Source organism: Sciurus carolinensis, chromosome 2, assembly GCF_902686445.1.
Source record: "Sciurus carolinensis chromosome 2, mSciCar1.2, whole genome shotgun sequence".
Lineage (NCBI taxonomy): Eukaryota > Metazoa > Chordata > Mammalia > Rodentia > Sciuridae > Sciurus > Sciurus carolinensis.
The window spans coordinates 135,464,534-135,479,616 of record NC_062214.1 but is presented as its reverse complement, the minus strand read 5'-3'; the positions used below and the strand labels follow the sequence as shown (position 1 = coordinate 135,479,616).

The 15,083-nt window shown below is 42.7% G+C and overlaps 1 protein-coding gene across 9 annotated transcripts in view; it reads right to left on the bottom strand.

Moving 5' to 3' along the window:
- Positions 1 to 1,422: 1,422 nt before the first annotated feature.
- Positions 1,423 to 15,083, bottom strand: part of Npas3 (neuronal PAS domain protein 3) — an 829,271-nt gene continuing 815,610 nt past the window's right edge. For 6 of the 9 annotated variants that reach the window (XM_047540503.1, XM_047540504.1, XM_047540507.1 and 3 more), the window contains 3 exons: positions 11,297 to 11,444; positions 7,781 to 7,905; positions 1,423 to 5,826 (listed from right to left, as the gene is read on the bottom strand). In XM_047540503.1, the coding sequence (XP_047396459.1) occupies positions 4,478 to 5,826; positions 7,781 to 7,905; positions 11,297 to 11,444 (1,622 nt within the window). In that variant the 3' untranslated portion in view covers positions 1,423 to 4,477. The remainder of the gene's footprint in view (positions 5,827 to 7,780; positions 7,906 to 11,296; positions 11,445 to 15,083) is intronic. The other 3 variants (XM_047540505.1, XM_047540506.1, XM_047540509.1) reach the window with 1 other exon arrangement.

Genomic DNA, 15,083 nt, shown 5'->3' with positions numbered 1-15,083 from the left:
ATGTTTTTTATTTCATTAGCGACCCATTTCAGTATTGATGGGTACACACAAAAGACAGGGAACTGTTGATGCTAAGGGAGGCTTGAGCTTGGCTGAGAATCCAGATTTCTTTCACTTCTAATACAGAAGCTCCAAACACTAGAATTTCAATGAACCCACCATGCCTCGCCTGCCCATTTCAGCCCTTAGTACCTCTATCCTCGAATCACAGGGTTGAACGAATATTCAGAAGTGTTATTGCTGACCAAAAGCTTCATCTACTCTGACACTCCTATAGTTGACCTTGCCTTATGCAAAACCCGAGAGCTGACAGCCAGTTCCACCAACACCCAGAGAGCACCTTGGGTAAACGGGCCAACTCGCTCACCCTCATCCATTCTAACTTGTTTCTAACTTCACCAAATTTTGACTTCTCAATCTTACTATACTGTATCCTTTTGACAGGAGCAAAAGGGATAAAGAAATTTTAGAAAAGATAGTTGGGCGAGCTCAGTTCTGAGTTCTCAGTCACCCTCTCCGTGTTGTTGTGCACCTATTTCAAGAACTCACACAGGGCACAGTAGAGAAATCTAGGAGCCCACAACCCTTACCACACTTCCATATCCACCTGTCTAAAGTCCCTCCACTAATAATAACTGCCCATCAGTTGTCACTGAAGACTTAAACTAAGGAGATATTTACTATTGTTTGTACCTTTTGGACAAAAATATTTGTCTCTTTTTTTTTTTTTTCTTTTTAAAAGCTCAATTCATTTACATTTCATTTTTTGGACAGCACAGATTTAACAGGTGACCTACCTTAGCCTTAACTTTGAGGTAATAGCTGAAACTTTTTAAAAGAAGAGTTAGCAGATAATCTGCCTTGAAATGTGACAGGCCACCTACTGATCTAACCATAACACAGCACAACGTCATTCAGCCTGTCTGGAGAAAGAAAATACATATTTAGTATAAAGAGAAGATATAAGCAATGGAACAGTTGGTTATATGTTATAAGTTGTAATAAATGAAAATATCGAGTGCATTTTAAATGATTAATGTATGAAAACTGTCATCACTTAAGGTGCATTAATCAAGAAAAAATGCACGCTTGGCATAGTGGTTAATGTCGCAGGCCTATTGTTCAGCTTTGATAATGTGCATAATAATGCTCGGTATGACAATGAGTTGGGGTAGCTGAAAATTTAGGATGGTTGCAAGTTCCGTGTAGTATTTGGATTAGCATCTTAATCTGTGCCTTGTCAGCCTCATCAGTACACAAGCTATGTATTTTTTTTTCCAAAACTAGCAAAAATAAGGATGCATTTTTTAAAACTTTTTTTTTTTAAAGATAGAGAATAATGACCAAGGTACCTGCTTAAACAAATACTACCAGCATTCATTAGTTAGGATGGTTACATGTAAAAGAAATGATGCCAGATAGTAACAAATCCAAGAGAAGTTTATTATGAAAATGGCACCTGCGGATGAAAAAATTAAGTTACATAAAAGACAACCATGTATGTGACATGTATGAGAATCTACAAAAGTATAAAAAGAACCCTGTTGTAAATGAAGTATGTACATTTCTGATTTGCAGCATTATCAATGGTCAATGAAAAAAAAAATGTTTCAAAATAAGCCAGGCACTCAGGAAGTTAGGTCCGGTTAGCTTCACACAAAACAAATGTACCATCGCTGTCGCTTTGTAACGTTTTAATTATTTTTTTATATATATATCGTTGAGTTGGTAACACTGCTAAGATTTTTTACGAACAGAATATCCCTTTCCCCATTATTCAGCTACTTGGCACCAGTCTCCTCATAAAAGTTTTCATATATTTGTACAAGAAATAGTTAAAAACACAGACACAGTCTTCACAGGTAATGAAGTGTTTTTTTTTTTTTTTTCATTTTGTAATTTTAAACACTATGGATTTAGACAGCAGCTGTGATTATCTGTTAGTTTAAATCACCAGAAATCATTTTGACACAACACAGAAACATTTATAAAAGAAAAAAAAAAAAACAGCTGTCTAGCTGTTCTTTGTAGCTGATAGGTGCATTCCTTTGATTGTTCAATAGCTAGAGTAGAGCTTCCAAAATTAATCTTTATATTTCTTGATCAGCCTTCTTCACCTTCTACACCCACCTAAATCCTTCAGGAACGTTCACTACTAAAAGTTGTGGCGTTTAACTTCCTTCTGCTATTATTCCAGCATGGCTTGGGCCCAACTCACAGAATCAAAGGTTTGAGAGGAATCCACTCAACACAGTGATATTCAAAGGACAGCCGAGTTACTATATTAGCATTGCACGAATAAACAAATATATATGACAATTCTATATTCCATTACCCCCTCCCTTTTTGTTTTTTAAAAATGTTGGTTGACCTTTGAAATAATTTTCTGTCTCACTGGTAATTGCTTTATATATTGCTCCATCAGCCAACCTGAAAGGAAACCAAAGAAAAGCACCCACTGCTTATAGGTAGAGCACAAGGGACTCTGGGAATGTTAACAACTGAGGCTGTATGGCATCGATTTATTTAATATATCTGAGCATTATTCTTCAGTGCTTTGCGTAGCACTCCAGAAGAGAGAGAGTCATACCCAGAATTCCGTTGTGGGAAAAATGGCTCCATTAACCTTGAGCTAGTTAAGAGTCTTTTTATCTCTGAGAATGAAAGAGATTTTGGGAACAGGGGACGGGAAGCAGAGGAGGGGAAAAGGGAGACAGGAAAGGGAGGGAAAGAAAGGAGAGATAGGGAGAATATACACCAGCAAAGCAACAGCAGGAATTTAAAAAAGTAAAATGGAGGATTCACAGACAGTAGAAGCAGTATAGGGTGACATTACAGAGGAAGGCCACCACACAAAAACCACTAACCCCCAAGAATCACTGATTCACTAGGACTGCAGGAATGGGACTGTACCACTCCGGACTAGAGATAGAGCACAGAGAAGACAAAGGACAGAACAACTACATTAGCTTAGTATATACTGCATATAGAAACACACATTGAAACTGCAATGGGACTGACAGCCAAGGACACGTACACACCGTACACATTACAGTTCTCACATCTGTTATTAGATGCCTTAACAAACAGCTGCCAAAAATGAAGTGGAAGAAGAATTTATACTTGACAGTCATTTGGAGTGTTTGACACCACACTGATTTCTGGCAACAAAGACAAAATAGGATATTTTTTTCTTTTTCTTTTTCTTTTTTTTTCTTTTTTTACTTAATGTGCAGTTTTCAATTGCAGTTATCTGTCTGAAGCTTATTAACCCATTCTTTAGTTTTAAAACTTATTGGTTTCAACTTAGAAATTAGAACCAAAGGGAAATAAATTCCATCAAGTCAGTCCCCCAAAATACAAACCTCTTTTTTCCAGCAAGAAATGAAACAAACCCAAAACATGTTAAATACTTTTCCTTCTTTTACTCCGAAGTGTTACTGAAGTTGCAAAATTAGCCTCAGTTAGACTGAGTAAGGGGAAAAAAAAGCTCAATAAAAGGCAGTATGTACCTAAACTGCTCCTCAAATCAGTTTGATTGAGTTTTCCAAAAGCCCCCCTTTAAAAGGGCTTTACTGACCCATTAAATTTAATGTGAGGCTATGTTTGTTAGTTGGGAGGTAAAAAACTTTAAGTCCTGCAGCAAATGTTAATGAGGGCTTTGTCTTAACTAACCAAGGAGACTGCAGCAACGGACTCCAGACCAGGACAGAACACATTTTTGTTTTTTTCCCAAAACCCAGCCCAGGAGCTGCATTTTGTATGAAGACATTACAGATTAATAAATGATAGCACCATGGTTTTAGAAATTAAGTTAATGTTTCAGTAATTAACATTTAGTCCAACTTTTTTTAAAACATTCTAGTCACAGGCCAGAAATTAAGTATAAGAACCCAAATTATTTTTATGTGCAAGTAAGAAAATCTTAAAATCTTAACCATAAAAAGAGAATTAAATTCTGCATAAAATTCTAAAATACTATTCCCCTATTTTTAAAGGAATTAGGAACAGAAACGACAACAAAAAAAACCACCCCATTTCATTTGACTTAGTCAAACAGGGCACATTGTTTATGCTTGTCTCTTTCCATCTTGATCATATCAAGATCTTTATGAAGAAAACCCAATGGTTGTCACTTGAGAAATCTCTTGACCACAAGACTGAGTATTCTATGGCAGAGGCATATACACATTAAAGACATCTTAATAAAGATGCAAAGGAAAGCAAAACAACCCAACACACATCTTAGAAGAAGACAAAATGGCAGGCAACTGGTCATCTGACCCTCTGAAGGCAAAAAAATAAACATATCTTTACAGGAAAGAATAAGTCACGTTAAAGAAAGAGGGGGTGGAATGGGGACCATCGTGTTGAGAGAAGACGCTGACCTGCTCGAATTCAAAGTGCTAGAATTAAAGGTCTAAAAGAAAACGCCAACGATGCCTCCGAGCGGACCCTGCGCACGCCGGGCGGCGCCTCAGTCCTCCTTGCGCTCCAGAGTCTGTGCCGCGTGGATGCCGTTGCTGTAGACCGGGAAGGGCAGCGTGGAGAAGAGTCCCTCGGCGGTGGTGAACACGTTGCCAGCGGGCATCTGCGTCAGGCTGGCCGCGCTCACTGCGCCGCCAAACGGTCCCGACATGTTGAGCCTGTGCACGTGGTGGTAGAGCATCTCCATGGGCGTCTTGGGGTCGAGGCCGAAGCCGGGGCTGTTAACGTCCACGAAGTTAACAGCGTGCGCGTTGGGCAGCAGGTTGCCCTGCATGGCCAGGGTCACCTCGGCGGGGGCATAGCGGATGGTGCCCGTGGTGTAGACCCTCTGTGCGGCCGTGCTGGTGGCGGCCAGGGTCCCGGTCACCCGGTGCACCAGCGGGAGCACGACGTTGCCCGCCTGCAACCTCTGCAGCGCCTCCAGGTCCCCAGTGTACAGCAAGGAGTTGGACGCGCTCGGACCGCCACTGCTGCCGCCACCGCTGCCGCCGCCCCCGGGGTGCTTGTCCCGCGGGGACGCCGAGAGCGGGGGCGACAGCGGGTCGGAGGCGACGGGGGCCAAGGCCGTGGTGGCCGAGGTGCTGAACTGAGTCTTGCGGGCGGCCGCGCCGTCAGCGCCGGGCGGGGTGAGGACCGAGTCCGGGATGGCCACGTGCAGCCCCCCGCCTCCCCCGCCGCCCTGCGGGGACGGGAAGTGCTCGGAGCTTGGGGGCTTGGTCATGCTGTAGGGAGACTCGTTCCTCGAGATCTCCCGGTTGGGCGGGTAGTTCCAGATGCTGCTGTCGTTGTCGAAGTTGATAGGTTCCGAGATCTCCGTCTTGATCTTGAGCACCGAGGCACTGTGGGGGGAGGACAGCAGCCGCGGGGGCTCCACCAAGCCCGCGTCCAGGCCTCCGGGGCTCGAAGCGCTGGACAGGCGCCGGCGACTGGCGCTGCCGCCCTTCTGCCGTTTCCGCCTCTTCTTGCGCTTCTGGTGCTTGCTGGAGGCCTGCGCGCCCGCCTCGCCCGCGCTGTCCGAGTCCTTGGCGCTGTCGGACGTGAGCGACTCGCAGTTCTGCAGCCGCAGGTCCGACTCGCTCTCCACGTAGCGCTCCACCTTGATCTGCATGGGGCCCAGCGCACCGAAGCCGTCCTCTGCCGCCTTGGGGTTCTCAAAGTCCGAGTGCTCGAAGCTGTCGTCGCTGTCGCGGCTGTCGGGGTTGCTGGAGCTGTGGCCGTCGTCGTTGCAGTTCATGTCGTTGTCACACGGGTTGCCGGACTTCTTCCTGTCCGGCTCTGGGTCTTCGCTGTTCTCGGATTGATTCCCCTTCTCATCGGACTTGGAGTTCTCGTTGTCCTCTGCGTGGGGCCAGCGGCCGGGGTGACAGGGTGGGGGCGGGGGAGAAGGGACAGAGAGAACATCGTGTTAGCAGGGCAGAAACCAGGGCGGGGCAGGGAAAGCGGTCTGTCCCCCGGGATGAGCTGCACCCCCTTCTGGTGACGTAAAGCCTGGTCTTTCTGTGTTGAGGGCCTAGATTAGCGATAGTTTTCTTGGAGGGTGGGGATGGCCCAGCAGCACGGGCCTCACCTGGACTGGACACCTGGTACAAACGAAGAATCTCAGCCCCGCCCAGACCCACTGAATCACATGCTGCATATGCCAGGAGATTCTCAGGCATATTGTAGTTTGAGAAGTCAGGGAAGGAGTAACCTGGAATGAGGTGCTAGTGACAGTGACACAGAAAAGTGAATACTTAAAGAGGTCTGCACCTTACACTGGTGACTATTTTTGTTCATTATCAAAAACCACACTCTCCGCTTCTATTAACTTTATTTTTATCCATAGCACTTGGGATTCACCATCTGATTCACTGTATGACTTTATTTTTATCTGCTTCTATCTCTTCCCCTGTCTAGAATACAAGCCCTATTGTGACAGGGGATTTTTGTCTGTTTTGTTCACTGCTATAGACTATATAAATAAGGGCTGAGCCTATTCTAGAACTTCTGCCATAGTAGCTTTCAAATTCATAGAATTTAGGGGGTAGGAAAACAATCAAGATCCTCCATGAGTACCCTTCACCTTCTCCTGCTTCTCCAAGACTGTACCTGAGGTACAGGCATTCCAGTTGATAAACCTGGAGCACAGGTGCACTGATCATAGGGAGTGTGGGGGAACCCTAGTGACCTGCCACATTTTAGGAAGATTAGATTGTCCCAGTAAACACAATCTCAGAAGATTCAGGGATGATGCTGATTTTTACCACTGTGCCATGACTGTTTTGGATGCAGTCTGGATTGGAACATTGGGCAAATCACATAACTACTCTGGCCTTCACTGCCCTTTCTCTAGCAGAAGAGGTGGGGTTAGAGAAGGTTTAGCAATTTTTGCAGTTGTAAAAATCTGCAACTTCTCTGCCTCCTGGCTTCCATGTGTCTGTGGAATGGAATTGGGGATAGGAGGAAAAGCAAATTTTTGCACTAATTTTCCTGAACTCCAAATAACTACTCACAAAGTCTGCTTCCCAAAATACCTAGAAAGGGGAAAGCATGGATTTGTTTTTCACTATGGAGAAAACAAGTAACAGGCCAGGTGTGGTGGCCCATGCCTGTAATTCCAGTGACTTGGGAGGTTAAGGCAGGAGGAGTGCAAGTTTGAACCCAACCTCCGCCAATTTACCAAGACTCTTAGCAATTTACTGAGACCCCCACCTTAAAATAAAAAAAATAAAAAGGACAGGGGATGTATCTCAGTGGTAAAGTATCCCTGAGTTCAATCCCCAGTATCAAGAAAAAACAAACAAAGAAAAAGAAGCATTTATAGATGCCATTAAGTATCCCACTTTAGGAGCTCAGTCTCATCTTGGTGAAGGTATGAACATTTGTGGCTCAATGTCAGACACTCTTGGAGCTAGCAGAGGTAGCCCTGGTGCCTGCTTCCAGTGAAGAGGCCAGAAGTAGCTATGTGGTCCAGCATAGCTCCTCTACATGGTCAAGGAAGGGTTGACATTATGTAAGTGATTGCTAAATCAATCTCTTGCTCTCCTATGTTTATGTAATTATATATACACACACAAACACTCTCACATATATATATTACAACATATATATATACATATATACATGTATATATTTATACACCATATAAATGAAGCACATTTGTGTGTGTCGAGAGAGGAGACTCAGTGATAACTTGATGTACACATATAAAATTTGGCCAGTTGCTTGACCTTGACCATGGTCCTTGGCCACCACCCACCCTTCATGTTTGACAAGGCAGCCATAACTATAGAACATGGAGGAGAAGTAATACCTGTAATACCTGAGGTGTCTTTAGAGTCTGATTCAGAGTCGGATGTCTCTGAGGATTCGGAAGTTTTCTCTGGCAGATGGGGGAGCTGCGCGATGTCCATAGGTGTGTCCTTGTACTCTGGATTACTGCCGGGGAGGGAGACATTCATCAGGAGTGCAGTCACCCTTTCTGCATGGTTTGGTTTGGACCACCTTCTCCCAAACTTTTGGTTTGGAAAGTTTAGGAGACTAAAGCAGAAATAATTTCTCAGCTCTTCACGGGACTTTTACAGAAGCTTGGATTGCATGTGCCAGGGTACAGGTGCACCTTGCAATAATGATTGAATACCCAAATGCTGCATGAAAGCCACTAAAAAGCTTTTAAATAATCAGGTACCACTGGGGGCCAGGGAACTGTGCTGCTTGACATTCCTCCCAGTATAACCCCTGGGAGGTTGGGAGGATGAGAAGTACTCTCAACAATTCATTCCCATACCTCCTGGTGTGCCCTACCTTCTCTTGGGCTCCTAATGAGTCCATTGCCTCAGTACCCTTGTCTTGGCCCCTTAATGTAACTTCTCAGCTATTCAGACAGTTCCAAAGCTATTGGGGGGGTTGGGAGCAGAATCTTCAGTGCCTAACGTTCTGACAGATGCACAGGTGTACCTTGGGATGCATGGATTATGGCTACTGAACTGTCAACACACCCATTACAATCACATTTTCATCTGCTCATGTGGTGTACACCTGTGGCTTGTTAGCTGGAAATCTGATTGCAGTGGGGAGAGTCCCAGTGTGAGAGAGGCCCTAACAGAATGGATCTAACTCCCTTTGCACAAATGTGCTTAATTTTTGGTCTATTTTTAATTCAGAAACAAGCCTTTTCTGGAAAAGAGAGCATGTTTGGTCAGTTTGAGCTAGCTGTCTTCTGGAAAAGCCACTTCTAGGCCAGCCCGAAATTGTATGAGCAATATAGTCTGCTGAAATCTGAAGGCACAGGAGGCATCCTGCCTTGGAATGGGAAATGCCTCTTCTATCCCTCCTAGATGGCCAGCCAAGCAGAGCCTTACAACAGATGATTACTGACTCATTTGCTAGCCTGTCATGAATTTCCTATGTTAAAGAGTCACTATTTCAGTAACTACTTTAAAACTGCAGATGTCCCTGGGAGGGTTAATTCACGAAGATGGATTATTAGGCATTTACTCCTTAGTGTGAATTAGCTTCAGCAGCAAAGCTTTCTCTAGATAATCAGATGAGACTAATGGTAGGAAGGTGGACTTAGCACTTTGCAGTCTCTGAATACTCGGAGTCTATAATTCTATTCCATGTTATAAGGGAATGGGAAGAATACTAAGGCAGGTAATTTCAGAACAGAGAAGGATGGGTCTGAATGGGGCCCAGAAGTGAGGGATTCTGGGAAAGAAGATAGTATGAGGGTATTGCTAGCAAAAAACAAAAGATCAGAATTTGGGAAAGAAAGCCAAACTTCAATAGTTGCTACTGTGCCAAGGCCATGTCCTTTTCTAAGTAGATCTCCAGTCTACAGAATGACCCTAATGGGTGCTGGCTTGGTGGAATTTCCTCTGCTAAAACCCAACAGTCTCCTTTACTCCAGATACCATGGGGGTTTATGGGCCAATGTCCTTCAGCTTACTGTCTTGTATCTTCAACCTGAGGGTAAGTCTTGAGGTCAACTGAGAAAGGTAAAATCACATCTGAGACTGAGGCTCTGGAGCTTGAAGGCTGGTCTGTGATACTCAAACTGCTCCCTATCCATATGGAATTTGATGGAACAGAATTACCAAAGATTCATGTGCTTGTACCATTTGACTCTTGGCTAGATCAATGGTGTTGATCCAAGGTTGTACAGATTGACTTTTCCTAACCCTTCCTAATCTCTTCATTTGTGGACAGAACAGGAAGTCATGAGGCTGATGAGACAGTACGAAAGGTTTAGACAGAAAAAGTCTCACAGAGTGGGCATACCAACCATATTGATGACTTCAGTACCCTATGTTATGTTAACATGGAAGAGAGACACTTTCCAGCCTAAAATGTTCTTGTCACCAATGTTTACTTCTTAATAGAAATGGGTGTTATTGGCACAGCACCATTTTTGCTTAGCAAAAGAATGTCAATACCACAATACTTTGTTCTATTTTCTGTTTGCCACATAAACTTTTATAACTTTCCAAAGGGGATAGTTTGCATGAAAATCAAGTCTTGGCGAAAATGGCATTAAATACACATACTTTTTACTTTTAGAGGGAATTAATATAGAGCAGAAGAGGTCAAAAAAGAAAAAGAAAGTAGATAAATGAAGATTCTTTTAAGTGGTACCCATTAAGGCCCTCTCTAGAGCAATAATCATTAGTGTCTGATTGACACTAATGTCTTTGGAAGCAAGCACATTCACACTCCAAGTCATCACCAAAGTATGTGAAATACTGACAGGCCGGTGTGCTGGTGAGCCATGGTTGTTAGCATCTCAGTTGCACTTGGCTCTCTCAAAGAAAAATGGGGATTCAGGTAGTCCCTATCAACATTACTCACTGAAGGGCACCAGCTTTCATTCATCAGACCTACTGCACATTTTCCTCCTCAGACCATATGTGGGCCCTGCTTGGTGGCTTTAGAAGCCAAAGACTGGAATGACAGTGGTGGCAGAGAGCCAAGCCAAGCATTATGATAGCTTCATGACAGGATTGGAAAATCTCCCAGAAGGCTTTCCTCCCAAGCTCAGATCACCCTGTATGTTGATCCTGGTTCTTTTCTACTCACTTGAATCCAAAAGCAGAGCATAGATGGAGAAAGAGAGAGAAAAGGTGCCTCAAACCAGAATTTAGGAGGCAGTTGAACTTGAACTCATACATGGATATAAGTTTGAGGATACATTTTAAGAGCAGTAAAACTTTCCTGGGTTCACCCAGAAATAGGCAAAAGATTGTCTTTGTTTTTTTATTATTATTATTATTATTATTATTATTATTATTTTATATTTTTTATATTTGTCATTGTTCTGGCAAAGCAATTCACTTTACCTCAATACCTGGAGAATCATATGCTATGAAATATGCTGGGAGCATCAAAGGGATGAAATACAAGAGGAATTTATTCTACCCTGTTACTTTTCCATGCATCCCCTTTTGAGCTTAATTTTCACAAGGCTGGGAGTTGTGTGAGTTGAAGTGTGGTGGGGGATAAGGAGGTGCTTTTTGAATGCTTCAGTTGCAGGCAAAGGTTCATATTCTTTTTCTGGTCTGAGCATTTGTAAGGAGACCAAAGTAACCTCTTTGGAGGTGACCATATTTCGACAACCTAAGAATTACTGAACATCTTGCAAATCTTTCCTGCAAAATCCTTCCAACAGTTTGATCTGACATTTCTTTGACTGTCATGGAAAGAAAAGCAGAACTTCCATAAAATTCCATACCAAATAACATCAAAAGATAATGCTTTCACAACATGCCAGCTATTAACTATAGGGCTGAACAGTTTATAATGGAGACAGAAATAAAACAATGAGAAAATATACCTAAGAAGATAATTCACCCAGATGATGTTCTTTTCATTTGCATTCTTGGCATTGATAGCTATGGTGGCACTAGACTGTATCCAGATATATCCTCCATTCTTCTGCATCCAACGGTAGTACTTCGTCACACACTGACCCTTATTCAGCACTGGGGGGTGGGGGGGAAAGCAAGACAGAGGCATTGCATTAAGACTGGGACCAAGTGATTTTTCATTCCTGCAAAACCTTAAGTCTAGAAACAGAAGGTCCTGCATCAAGCCAAGGGTGCTCCTCTGTATGCTTAATGTAGGATACCATTAGTAGGACAAATGAAATCAACAATTCAGTGGAGCGGCAGCTCTGGAGCCAGGGTTACTGGCATTAGTAGCAAGACTTTATTCCATTCGGGGCAGCCATGGTGTGAAAGCAAGCATAAAAGGACCACAAATCTTTTTGGCTCGCAGAACACCTAATGTGGTGTGGATATTGTCAATGGGTTTGATGTCGAATGGTAAGAAGGCAAATTTGTATGTGATTTATTCATAGCTTCAAAATAGCACTCTTTGAGGTTCTGGAGATTTGGTTCCCAAGCCATTTTACCCCTCTACCTTTGGCATTTGCCCTCAGTGCAAGCAGTATCAACTGGCATCCTTATACATCTGGTCCTTTGATCTTGTCTAACAGAATTTACAGTCCTTGGATGAACTAAATTTACATTGGTCAGTCGGGGAAATTCTGGTGAGACTGCTGAACGTTGGAACAAAATAAATCCCCAGATCGAGTCAGAGAAAAACACTGGCCTAAGGGAGGCACGGAATTGACTTGGCTAGAGCCAAACAGAGTGACAGCTCCACGCAGACTCTGAAATATGGCCCAAAATGAAGGAACAAGTAAAAACAATCAGTAATGTGAAACGGTGCCATTAAATACCCACTGAAAGAGAGCTTTAAAATGCAGATGTTAAAAATGATACTTTAACCAAAATCTTGCCAAGTTGAAATTGATTTGATTTGTATCTGGGTACTCCTGAGCTAGTAAAAGGGGAAAGTGCAGTAAATCATCCTCTGAAATAAAGTGCTATGGATGGGAATGGTTTAAAAGGATGCCGGAAATGTGCAAAAACTGCTGTTATGACTTGGATACGGACCGCAGCAACTCGGCGCCCCCCAAAAGCTCACCAGCCTGCTGGCCACTAGAGGGCAGTGTGCACTCGTCTACGTGGCCCATTTTTGGCATGTCCTTGTCTCCGTCTGCTAAAATGAAAAACCTCTAACTGCTGTAATAAATTTGGCTAAATTAGCTGCTAAATGGTTATCTCAAGTAATATGTATTTGCATTAATCATCTTGCTCTAAACCAGAACAAGCCAGAGTCCTAAAGACGTAGTAAATTCATATTGTCCATTTAATTACGGCTAATAAGTGCTTCATATACAATAGTTTCATGAAGTACATTTTGATTTTTTTTTGGGGGGGGGTGGACGGGTAAAGGGGAGTCACTTTGGAAAAGAGCCTTGTCTCAGGCTGTTGAAACTCTTCCCGTCGTGTCCTGAGCCACTCGCCTGCCTCTGAGAGTGATCACAAGTCAAACCTCCTCAAGTTACATCTATGAACATACATGATTTCATGTTTTCTTCCCCTCTCCCTCTTTTTCTCCCAATACACTAAATGCAGGGTTGTAAAATTTAATAATTATGTCTGCACTGCTGCTTGAAAAAGCCTCACTTATGTTGTGTTTTAATTTGTGGCAAGTTCCATTCTGAAACTACTACACAGTTTAGGGTATTTCTAAGGCCTGGAACTGTCACCTTCTCTTGGTGGCAAGGCTCCACAGGTAGCATTGTACTCTCCTTTTGTAGGCAATTGTAAGTTCTGCCATTCTGCATGCATGGCTTCCCAGGCTACAAAACCGCGTGGTGAAGCTGAAAGCAGTAAAATACTAACTCTGCCGTACAGCTCTTCTGTCAAACCATTGTTGCATGCAACAAGATGTGCTTTTATTCAGAGCCTCTCAACCTGGTTAACTATTAATCGAGGAATGATGGGTTATGTAATTCTGTCCACTCTTTTCACAGAGAAAACTTAGAGCATTCCAAACAGTGGTTGGTGGTATATTTCTATCTGCTTTGTATCAGGAATAAAGGATAATTCCAAAAGGTGCTAGTATTTTTTTTTTTTTTTTTTTTTTTTTGCAAAGGCAAAGAGACTAAGTAACCCCTTTTGAGAATCACATAAAGAAACATTGAGATGGTGGTCAGGTCAGCTGAGTCTGGTTGGGAATTCTGGACTGGAATGGGACCCAAAAGCAAGCAAAACTTTAAAACAAACAAACCAACCCCCTTAGTATCCCCAGAATACAGAGTCTAGAAAAAGGCAAAAGAATAAAGATTTGTAAAATCAAATTAGAATTTGTGAATCCAATAAAGATTCCCCTAGCCTCTTCCTAATGATACTCTTACTTAAGGCAAACAGACAAGCAAAAACCCAACTGTGAAACGGATATCCTGCAACACATCGGCCTCCCTGGTGGTTTTTAGGTATGTGTTGTAAAGGGGGATGAAATGCTTATTTGCTAACGGGCTGATATGGTGTCACCTTTTTGAGATAAGGCAGGATGACTCAGTGTCTTAAATGCATCTGTGTTTCCTGAGAAGACAAGCACTAATTTATTAGGGCCCATGAATGCATGCATAGAGCCTTCCTTATCGAACCAGGCTGGGGCCATCTAACAGAGAGGACAGGTGAGTTTTGATGTGAGAGGGTGGCTGTAAAAGAATCGAAGAGCAAGGCGTTTCTTGGGGAGTTGGGGAGCTACATGATTGCCCCTCAGTTACCTTGAATATCAAGAAGCAGGTTTCAGAGCCCACCTCAGGCAACTGAAGAAGACCAGTTTGGTCTAACCCATATTTTCCCAGGGCTAGTCTGCTAAGCAGAACTTTTAAAGGGTAAACATTTTAGCATGGTCTTAGATCGCAAGTCTGTCTTGAAGATTAGTGTTTTTGTGAATGAGATCCCCCCCGCCCCATACATCATTGGGAATCTAGATAACTACAGATTGGGTAGGAAAGTAGCTCCCATTAAAGCATGAAATGTTAACCGAAATAATGCCTAGACTGTTTTTCAGGAGGTCTCATAAAAGAGGTCACAATGGAATTTTACTTCTTCTAAAATTAACAAGGAATAATTTTTGCATGGATCTCCAGAATATAAATTTATGACTTTGGGATGAAGCTTATTTCTTGAAAAAAAAAAATCATACTGGCAAATCAGTTGGATCATTCCAGCTGCGCCAGAGGCAGGATCTGACAGCTTTTCCTGAGCTCATGTGGTCCTAATCAGCTCAAGAAGAAAAGCCACCTTGGTGCCAGTTTGAAAGAGATTTTTAGTGTGTAATAAATTAGAGAACTTGAAAAACATACAAAAACTTTTTTGATTCTCTTTAATCCAGTGGATGTTGTCTTTATTTTCAAGTTTTAACTTAAGATGACAGAGAGAAATGAGAAAATATTTGTCAATTTCATAACACTTCCTTTTGTGGAGAAAAGAAGAATAAAGTACAATGTCAGTTACTTGATATGAAGTCCTTAAAAATAGTTAATTGTCCCTGGAAAAGAGATAGACACTCATCAAATCATTGAGCCCAGGAGTAAATTCAAACTATTGAGAGATGGAAGCAGAGGTAGAGGAAATAGACATGTGGCTATTTTTTATTATCACACCCATGAGATATGGTCTAAGTACTTCTAACACATAACCTGGCTTCTTTTTGGTTTATTCCAAAGTGTCCTGAATTCACTGATCACATGGTGA